This window comes from Opisthorchis viverrini, assembly GCF_000715545.1.
Source record: "Opisthorchis viverrini unplaced genomic scaffold opera_v5_39, whole genome shotgun sequence".
Classification (NCBI taxonomy): domain Eukaryota; kingdom Metazoa; phylum Platyhelminthes; class Trematoda; order Opisthorchiida; family Opisthorchiidae; genus Opisthorchis; species Opisthorchis viverrini.
The window spans coordinates 1,606,994-1,617,467 of record NW_008751696.1 but is presented as its reverse complement, the minus strand read 5'-3'; the positions used below and the strand labels follow the sequence as shown (position 1 = coordinate 1,617,467).

General features: G+C 44.7%; 2 protein-coding genes across 2 annotated transcripts in view; one reads left to right on the top strand and one right to left on the bottom strand.

The window, feature by feature from the left end:
• T265_02988 (hypothetical protein) overlaps window positions 1-10,474 on the top strand; it is a gene marked incomplete at both ends in the record, with an annotated part of 15,269 nt that continues 4,795 nt past the window's right edge. The window contains 3 exons of the mRNA XM_009167367.1: window positions 1-957; window positions 5,622-5,948; window positions 7,569-7,895. Of these exons, the coding sequence (XP_009165631.1) occupies window positions 1-957; window positions 5,622-5,948; window positions 7,569-7,895 (1,611 nt within the window). The remainder of the gene's footprint in view (window positions 958-5,621; window positions 5,949-7,568; window positions 7,896-10,474) is intronic.
• Window positions 3,287-10,474, bottom strand: part of T265_13143 (hypothetical protein) — a gene marked incomplete at both ends in the record, with an annotated part of 101,059 nt that continues 93,871 nt past the window's right edge. Inside the window, 2 exons of the mRNA XM_009167394.1 lie at window positions 3,287-4,068; window positions 9,967-10,344. Of these exons, the coding sequence (XP_009165658.1) occupies window positions 3,799-4,068; window positions 9,967-10,344 (648 nt within the window). The remainder of the gene's footprint in view (window positions 4,069-9,966; window positions 10,345-10,474) is intronic.

Here is a 10,474-nt window from a genome sequence, read left to right as displayed (position 1 = left end):
ATGGAATCACCAATATCCCCGATCTTGGCCAACATGTACATGGAAGACTTCGAACAGAAAGCTTTAAACGGATTCGAGTGTCCACGAAGGGTGTTCTGGCGTTACGTAGATGACACGTTTGTTGTGATAAAGCGGGATAAGGTGGACGAGTTCTTTCAACATCTGAACACATTGAACCCTCACATTAAGTTTAGCATGGAGCTAGAATCCACATCGGGTACACTAGCTTTCCTTGACTGCATGACACGCAAGAGCAATGGGAAATTAAAAACCACTGTATACCGGAAATCAACAGATAGCTGTGCGGTCTTAAACTGCTCCTCTGCACATCCAAAAGTAGTATATGCTAGCATAGCCTCAGCGATGTTTAGAAGAGTGAGATCACTGTGTACAGAGGAGGTGGACCAAAGAGCAGCACAACCTGAGGTAAAAAAGCGACTTCGAGATAGCGGATACCCAGTGGGTCTAATTAAGCGGCAACTAAGACAGGTATTGGTGCCAACACCAAGGCCCAACAAGGAGTGGATCGGAACAGTGGTCATTCCATACAAAGCAGGGACATCTGAAGTCATTAGAAGGGTACTGAATACGGCTAACAGTATAGTAGCTTTCCAGAAGGGGAAAACTTTACGCTCGGTGTTGGTACATTTGAAGGATCGCCTTCCGGTTGATAGGACTAGGAACTGTGTATACAAAATGAAATGTAACGACTGTACTAAGGTTTGTATAGGTCAGACAGCCAGGGAATTGCACACCAGAATCGGTGAGCATAAACGTTCCACTAACAGACCACCGAGAAACGCAGAGGCGTTAGTCAAAGATTCAGCAATGGCAGGGCATGCTCTAGACGCTGGGCATAGGATAGGTTTAGAAAATATGGACATCCTGAGACGGGGTTTAAGATTCACACCACAGCGACTGGTGGCCGAGGCGGTGGAAGTCGCCAAGCGTCCGAGTGTGAATAGAATAGAGGGGGTAGAACTTGCAAACGTGTGGAGAGCGGTCCTAGATCAGCCGAGATGACACGAGGCGATGTGCAATTATCAGCGAAATCGCCTGGGTCCAAAAGTACAAAATCCAAGTAGAGTTAGATCCAATTAACCACCCCACTCCCATCCCCAAACCAATTGTCCCAGCACCCTTGGACGAACACAGGTGAACGAAATATGTGAATGACCCCAAGAGAAAATTTCCATTAAGGTGTCCTAGACTGAAGAAGCAAGGACGAAAAAATCCTGGCTCATCATAAAGACGAACCCCCCCCTAACCGGTCTATCGTAAATCTTAGTCATCCCCACTAATCAACAAACAGGAACATCAGACTGAACACCCAACACCGATCACGTTAATAGTCATAAGGAATCTCACGGATTGGCTTCCTGACTGCCTTAAAACCCAATCAACCTACTTACTTACTCACTTGGCCTGACGAAGTTTTTGTGTGAAAAGCGAAACTTTGCTCAGCAATGAATCCACCGATTGTTTACCGAACCCCTCTGAAAGGTTGAATGTTGTTTAAATGGTCTTGTCAGTTAGTGTGGCTGCCTAAATCCTGTGGCTGATAGGTTGCGGGAGTTTCAAATTATTTTTGATTGTGTTTGGTTTCTTAATCTTCCACCTCAAAGTGCTTCAATTGATGATTCATCTTGCGTGCCACCGGCAGATTTTGCTGATCTGTGTGATTTTGTGAGTGCTACGACAATTTGATTGGGGTGTTGGTCGTGTTCCGTTACAACTGCCACCTATGGTGGAATATCGCCTGTCAATCGTACCCGTGCAGTGTTTCATTTCTGAAACGCTTCCCTTATGTTGGCCGTTTTCAGGACACTTCAGACGTCCCTCGTTTAAATGGAATAGAAGCAGTCCCCAACTATTCCCTGTTGAGTGTCGCCGGGTCCGATACCCTTAGTTTAATCAAACTAGCTGGACATACGCTATCTAGAATCTTGCTGTTTACTTCACCTTAAGCATCTGTCCGACCAACTTCTGTGCACACATGAATTGTACACGATAAAACACTGGCGAGGTATTGTTCATGAATATTTCCTCCAGATTGACCGACGAATAGTTCAAAGTCGCCTCAGTGACATATCAATTCCGGTATACTGTAGTTTTCAGTTCGCCAGGAGCCCAAAAATGCTAGTGAACCCAAACTTGACTCTGTTCACATAATAACTTTGATATAGAGTTTCTTTTTTGAAGTAAGTGTAAAATTTATCAACATTATCTTTTCCAATCTTCAATGAGTACAGGGAACCGGCTAAAGCTCTCTATTCGAAATATAACACAGAAATCCTCGTCATAACCATGGATACAAGGGTTGCCACGGCTGGAACTCGTTTTCGGGCATAAATCACAGAGTGAAAATGGAGTGATTGAGGTTCAGTTATGCCTTCCACTAGTTCATCTACGGTGAGCTATGCAGGTGTAGTTTCTGTTGCTTCTTTGGTTATCTAAGTAACAACATGAGTTGAGATCGGAGCTACCGTGCCCGTTGCTGAATTGAATCGATCGCGTCAACCTGCCTCATTGTTGTCTTTCATGCGTACTGGTTCACCGAAAATAGTGGAGTTATTGACTTACAACCCGTAGCATGTATGGCTGGTGCGTGCATTGACCATCAGATGATTTCGGTAGCAAGTCGAACACACAGGATCGGCAGTTAGTACAGTTTCATTCGTAATAGTGGATTCCGGTCCTCACTTAATTGGTTAGCTACCTATGTTCGACGTGACCTCAAATGACAAAGTGGAGTTAAGGCGCGTGCTTACGGTGCGCACACGAATTTGGGTTTGGACCGTTGGCTGAGGGAGATGTTGCGTACATAAACTAGAGCCTGTCATTTGAAGGCACAAGATGTCTGTCTAGAGAAGAGCCTGGGGAAACTTCGGTGAAGGGATCAGATATATGGCCACGCTCGCAGCCACTTCCATGAGCATGACAATGTTGCACGTGTCTTTGGGAATGGTGTTGTTTTTCAGCTTGATTATCGATTACTTCATCAATTTCAGGCTGAACGAAAGGCCAAATTAGTGCCGGTCTCAAAGCTCTGGTGCTTTTAGCCACACAAACCAATGGAGCAGGCGATTCAGCTGGCGTGTTGTCGTCCTTAAAGGTCACCCAGAAACGGTTCGAACCTTTCTTTTACATTCAGAACGCAGCAGAGTTTGAGCAGCGTTTGAGAAAGCGTTCTTGTACTGTCTCCAGGTTACGGGTTCGGTGCTCGCAAACGAAGATCATCGGGCCATCATAATGCTTCCGTCCCTTTGTTACCATCAAAGTCTCCTGCCGATCAAATTCATATATTATGAAAAAGAATCATGGTAATGTGGGTTTAGGCAGCAGTGTGTGTTGTCACAGCGACTGTAATACGAAATGTTGTATAAAGTTTCTGTTTCCATTCGGAATATATGGGACTAGTGTTGAAAACGGACGTTAGTGTATGCGATGTGTTTTGTTGTAAATGTTTGTGTACGAATGAGAAGTTTTGGGAGCTGAGGATGCTGAGAGGCTGTTGAGGAGCATGAGGGGAAAGGTGGTTGGTAGATCTTGTTTCCTCAAAAATTCACCTTCCACCTTTCTCAAGGCAACCCTCATATGACCTGAATTCAGCAGCCTCGACAGATGAGCATTTGTTAGTGTCACTGGTTGGAGTGTGGGGGTGGGGGTAGCGAACGATAGAAAGGAAGTGTAATAGTAAAAGTGATTGGACGGTGAAAACAGAGCTACGGAACCTAGAGTCATCTTCGAACAGCTCTAATGGCAAAATGTGAAAGCACTGTGAGTGGACAGGATGGATCAACTTCCTTTGGTCTCTGACTGACCAGTTTTCGTTGATTGTGGTTTACTGGGTGCTGATGAGTTGTTCGCTGGAGCTATGTTGGTTTCGTCGTCTATTTGCTCACTAGACACCGTCACTTCAGGCAAGATGAAGGTGGCAGGTAGTTTATTTTCTGTGCACTCATCCGACTCTGTCCCGTCGACGTCGGTGTGCTCTTGCAGTGCGGACGGCTGACCAATGCCAAAGCCATACAGGGCTGCTGAACTTGCTGCTGCCGCCGCCAGTGCCTAGAAAGAGTGAAAAAAATGCAGAGCTAAGTTTTTAAGAGCCTCCCAAGAAGTGTCCAGTGCATTCTGAATCCTGATTCGTGAATGATAGGAGCGACATTTGAATTGAGATCAATTTTCTGTATTTTTACTCTTCTAAACCCGTAGAAATTAAGGTCTAGTCCACGTAGATTTTAGGGCAATCCAGAAATGGAACGCCCATTTTGCAGTGGCTATCTGGCCTGCAGGAAATGCTTCGAGCAGGCACGAATAACTTCTAGAAGCGTTCAACTCTGCAAACATTGGTTTGCTAACTCTCTAGTCCTGTCTATCGTTCTGACTGAAGTCCAAGATATGTTAGTGAGTTATTTGTACATTCTGACCAACAGGCATGCCACCTTAGGCTGGAATGGTGGTGAGAATGTGAAAATGGTCAGTATTGCAACAGTGGTCCTCAAAACGAACGGGGTGAATGCCACCTGCCCTGAATACATGGCAAAACGAGATTACAGTCAATATTACCAATGCTTGAGTCGACGAACCTCTTATTTCTTTCCTTCCCATCTTAGCGCATGAAATCCCTGTGGTTGAGGACTAGAAGTCACTGCACTGGATGTTCTGGCTGTATGCTGGAGATGACGCCAAAAGTAGAATACGAGCTATCTTTGCAATGTACTACTCATAAGGTTGCTGAAAATCCGTTGACAACCTTATGGGCAGTACAGTACAGAGATATACATGTATCGCGATATCTCGAATATCTAGCGACTGAAACATGAGGCGGCCTGGTGCAGCACATTCAGTTGCATGAGAACATCACAAACGAGAGATTTAGCTGGGTTCCAGGTGAGTCACTCGAAAAACCATATTAGTTTGCCAGTGAGTGCATATTTCCTAGAATACGAGCTCTTGACAACCATGACTATGAGATTTTCGATTTGTTCCCACTTCACCCATTGTCCGCACAGCTAGCACTTGTAAGGTATCTCACCTTGGAAGGTACCAAAATGCAACCTATGGGAGCTTTAAATTGTTCGCCACTCCAAGCCCCTGAGTCGAGTTGCAGGTCTTTCTCAAACCAAACGCCAAAATACAAAAAACACATTTAGATGAAGAATATTAGACAGCTTTGGATGAGCTCTCTACGAATGCAAACGTAATTCGCAAAAAGTGGTTATCACAACCTATGTGAAACTTAGAAACTAAAGGCGAAAATGAGATTGATGGAAACTCAGGGCCCAGGGGTACCTGATGAACTCCGAAGGAGGTGAAACAGGCGCTGGGCTGTTCATAGTAGTACTGACCCAGTCTAGCATATTTTGTCTTTAATTTTTGTACCCTTCTGCATCAAGATATGGATCTCCGGATCTGATAAACTGCACTATCTGCAACTTCTAAACTAAACACTCTTCTGTTTTTTATTTTTCATTATTGCGTGTGTGCCTACACATAACATTCTCTATTGGTAACACAGCTTCTTGCTATTGTCTCATGCACCCTTGATTTCCAAAACTCTGGCTTAACTTTTGTCCCAACGGGCATCCAGAACACTTTTCCGTGCTTATCAATTCCAGAAACCTCCGAAACGTTGTGGACATACAGTTCACTTTGCTTCCAGTTCGGAAGTGTGCATTCTCAGTGGCTTCAGCATCCACAGTGAGAAGTGGCTTTCGTTTTCTCTCCAAAATGATCCTGCAGGCCGGAAGGTCGAGTTCCTCACAACCATACTGCTCAACCCTTTGGTTCGCCCCCTAATTTACCATGCATCAGACTGCGCTGCAACTCTCCCAGTCCTCTGTCAATTGGTCGCTCATCTTGTCAATTTTCCCTCCGCTATCTCCTCGAAACTCATTTCACTTCAAAGGGGTATATTCCGACGGCACTCCGCTGATTGCGATAGCGTAAGTCGACAGCCATCTACTGGAATGCTGGGGCTCAGACAATCCTTCAGGTTTTCTGAGGAATATGGGGTTTTTCACCATCCACTTTTTAAAACCCCGGTCTAATCATGCACGTCTGTAGGGGGTTGAGAAGTAAAGCGGATTATGTGGGACTGCTTCTCCTTAGACAATAGCTGAACCTACGTCAAAGCTAAATTAACTGCACGAAAGATAGCCCAAATACCAGAAGCACCAGCTGGGGGTCAGCTCTTTGAAATTTTGAGTGAATTATGTTGCTGTAATTTCGTAAAGGAAGCTACACATCGAGCAGGCACGAATAACTTCTAGAAGCGTTCAACTCTGCAAACATTGGTTTGCTAACTCTCTAGTCCTGTCTATCGTTCTGACTGAAGTCCAAGATATGTTAGTGAGTTATTTGTACATTCTGACCAACAGGCATGCCACCTTAGGCTGGAATGGTGGTGAGAATGTGAAAATGGTCAGTATTGCAACAGTGGTCCTCAAAACGAACGGGGTGAATGCCACCTGCCCTGAATACATGGCAAAACGAGATTACAGTCAATATTACCAATGCTTGAGTCGACGAACCTCTTATTTCTTTCCTTCCCATCTTAGCGCATGAAATCCCTGTGGTTGAGGACTAGAAGTCACTGCACTGGATGTTCTGGCTGTATGCTGGAGATGACGCCAAAAGTAGAATACGAGCTATCTTTGCAATGCACTACTCATAAGGTTGCTGAAAATCCGTTGACAACCTTATGGGCAGTACAGTACAGAGATATACATGTATCGCGATATCTCGAATATCTAGCGACTGAAACATGAGGCGGCCTGGTGCAGCACATTCAGTTGCATGAGAACATCACAAACGAGAGATTTAGCTGGGTTCCAGGTGAGTCACTCGAAAAACCATATTAGTTTGCCAGTGAGTGCATATTTCCTAGAATACGAGCTCTTGACAACCATGACTATGAGATTTTCGATTTGTTCCCACTTCACCCATTGTCCGCACAGCTAGCACTTGTAAGGTATCTCACCTTGGAAGGTACCAAAATGCAACCTATGGGAGCTTTAAATTGTTCGCCACTCCAAGCCCCTGAGTCGAGTTGCAGGTCTTTCTCAAACCAAACGCCAAAATACAAAAAACACATTTAGATGAAGAATATTAGACAGCTTTGGATGAGCTCTCTACGAATGCAAACGTAATTCGCAAAAAGTGGTTATCACAACCTATGTGAAACTTAGAAACTAAAGGCGAAAATGAGATTGATGGAAACTCAGGGCCCAGGGGTACCTGATGAACTCCGAAGGAGGTGAAACAGGCGCTGGGCTGTTCATAGTAGTACTGACCCAGTCTAGCATATTTTGTCTTTAATTTTTGTACCCTTCTGCATCAAGATATGGATCTCCGGATCTGATAAACTGCACTATCTGCAACTTCTAAACTAAACACTCTTCTGTTTTTTATTTTTCATTATTGCGTGTGTGCCTACACATAACATTCTCTATTGGTAACACAGCTTCTTGCTATTGTCTCATGCACCCTTGATTTCCAAAACTCTGGCTTAACTTTTGTCCCAACGGGCATCCAGAACACTTTTCCGTGCTTATCAATTCCAGAAACCTCCGAAACGTTGTGGACATACAGTTCACTTTGCTTCCAGTTCGGAAGTGTGCATTCTCAGTGGCTTCAGCATCCACAGTGAGAAGTGGCTTTCGTTTTCTCTCCAAAATGATCCTGCAGGCCGGAAGGTCGAGTTCCTCACAACCATACTGCTCAACCCTTTGGTTCGCCCCCTAATTTACCATGCATCAGACTGCGCTGCAACTCTCCCAGTCCTCTGTCAATTGGTCGCTCATCTTGTCAATTTTCCCTCCGCTATCTCCTCGAAACTCATTTCACTTCAAAGGGGTATATTCCGACGGCACTCCGCTGATTGCGATAGCGTAAGTCGACAGCCATCTACTGGAATGCTGGGGCTCAGACAATCCTTCAGGTTTTCTGAGGAATATGGGGTTTTTCACCATCCACTTTTTAAAACCCCGGTCTAATCATGCAGGCCTGTAGGGGGTTGAGAAGTAAAGCGGATTATGTGGGACTGCTTCTCCTTAGACAATAGCTGAACCTACGTCAAAGCTAAATAACTGCACGGAAAGATAGCCCAAATACCAGAAGCACCAGCTGGGGGTCAGCTCTTTGAAATTTTGAGTGAATTATGTTGCTGTAATTTCGTAAAGGAAGCTACACACAAATTCGCGGAAGACTTTGACAGTCCACAACAGGTTTCGCGCTTCTTGGAGCTCATCAGGTAGGCGCAGTCCCCGAGTTTCCGTCAACTTTATGTTCGAATTAAATTCAAATTGGACTGATTGCGACAAATACACTCATTTGCAAATAAATTTGGTTTTCACGGGAGACTCCAGTGAACCTCTCGTTTATGATGTTCTTCAACTGAATGTGCTGTACACAGGCTGCTTCATGTTTCAGTCGTTATGATGTTCGAGATATTGCAGTATATTTTCATAAAGGAAACTACTCACAAGGTTGCTGAAAACCCTGACAACACACGACCGGTTTTGCCCTTCTTGGGGCTCATCAGGTAAGCGCAGTCCCCGAGTTTATGTCAACCTTAGGTTCTACTTGGATCCCAAATAGACTGTCGAAGAGGATACTAGTCACAAGGTTGCTGAAAACTCTTAGACGGCCCCCTGAGAGATTCAGTTGAGTCCCCCGTGAAAACCGAATTGACTTGCAAAGGAGTTTATTTGTCTTAGTCTGTCGCTACTTTTTTGTACCTCACTGCTTCCAATAATAGACCTATCTGGAAGTTCGAAATTGGTTGCTTTAGCAGAAGTGAGAATTTTGTTCTCCTAGCAACTTTGCACGACATTACCCAGCCTCTAACTCAGCCGCCTTTGTCATTTATTACTGCCATGGGTGTTCACCTGTCGTTGTCAGAAATAAACATTTCCAAATCACTTGGTTGAAATAATTTTTGCTGCCGTTCTATTATGTAACTGAACTCCCAACTCTACCTCGACCACCTGAAGGCTCTTTCGTCTACCTGCATCAGATGATGTCTTTTGCTGAGGGTTGCAGTAGTTCATCTGTGTTTCCGATTTCCGTTCTGACTATAACGAATGCTGCCCTTGCAGTCAAATGTGCCTCGACCAAGGAAACACGACGATCCCACAGCAATTATTTTATTCGTAACCACCTTAATTTGTCAGTACCTGACCCGACCACACAAACCTTTCGTCAGCAAGAATTCAAGGCACTGTCATTTTTAGACAATGGCTGAGTGTGCGGTCGTCACTCTAGCGATTCTGACTCATTAGTTTGCGGATTAGTTCATTCACATGGGTAAGAACTGCCGCCGAACACACTGCAACCAGCCGGTTTCTACTGCTCCCTCCTTACGTAAACCTGCTCTTAAAGTCTCCCTGTGTACACGGCCATTCGGATGTAAATAACATCTTTTCGGATGTTTTAACAAGGAGAAGATGATAGTGTTTTTATAATGAGCACGACAACCGCATCGGGCACAGTAAAACAATGACTTATGCGGATTTTCTGCAGATACTCCAAGGAAGAACTAGGCTTATAGGACCCAGTAAAACTACAGTAAGACTAAATGGAATATTCCTCGTCCAACAGTCTACACAATTTAAACCAATCTACGGCAGCATTGGAAACGCTGATTACAGGTGCATCATTTGGCTATGAGTTTCTCGCATTTTATTCGGTAAAGGTGGATGACCTCACACCTGGATTACTTCCATCAACCTTGATTCCAACGCCTGTGATCCACAAACCTTTGAGTGTGGCATTGCGGATTTACTGACGAAACTTCTCGCACGCATTGTTGATAACATCATGTAAATATGAAATAGTAAAACTAAATGGAAAGACCTGAGAATGAAAGTGAACTACTTTTCAAATGGAGACAAAAGTACACTGCTCAAGAGAATCGCTGGACTTGGTCCTGGTCAGTGATTATTCATAGGGGGCACTTACCGTCTGACTAGCAGTGAGAATGCCTAAGGCATCAGTTGAACCCAAATCTGCGGTGCTCGTAACTCGCTTCATCACCTCCTTGGTGTGTGCCTGCGTCAATTTCTCGGCAACACTGAGTTTACTCTGAAAGAATCCTGTATCGTCGATTATGCCGGTTCCAGCTAGCCCGCTGATCACAGAACCACCCAACCCGTAGCCAACTTGCAACTGACTACCAGTGTTCATTACAGCAGTGGTTGGCAGTATAGATGCGCTTGCGTTATTGAGTCGCGACCGCTTCAAAGATTCGTTCGATCGAATCATACTGATAAATTCGGCACGGTGTTCATCTCGCGCGGGTCCCCACTCTTGAACGGGTTTGACGAATTCTCGCAGGAGCTAAAGTTGAAATGGTGAAGAGGGATTTGAAAACGAGTTAGTTTTGTGTGGGGGTGGCTGGAAAAAGGTGACTGAATGGCTGGTCTGTTCTGAAGAATGGAAACTTTGGGGCCTTGCTCAGAGTCAGTTT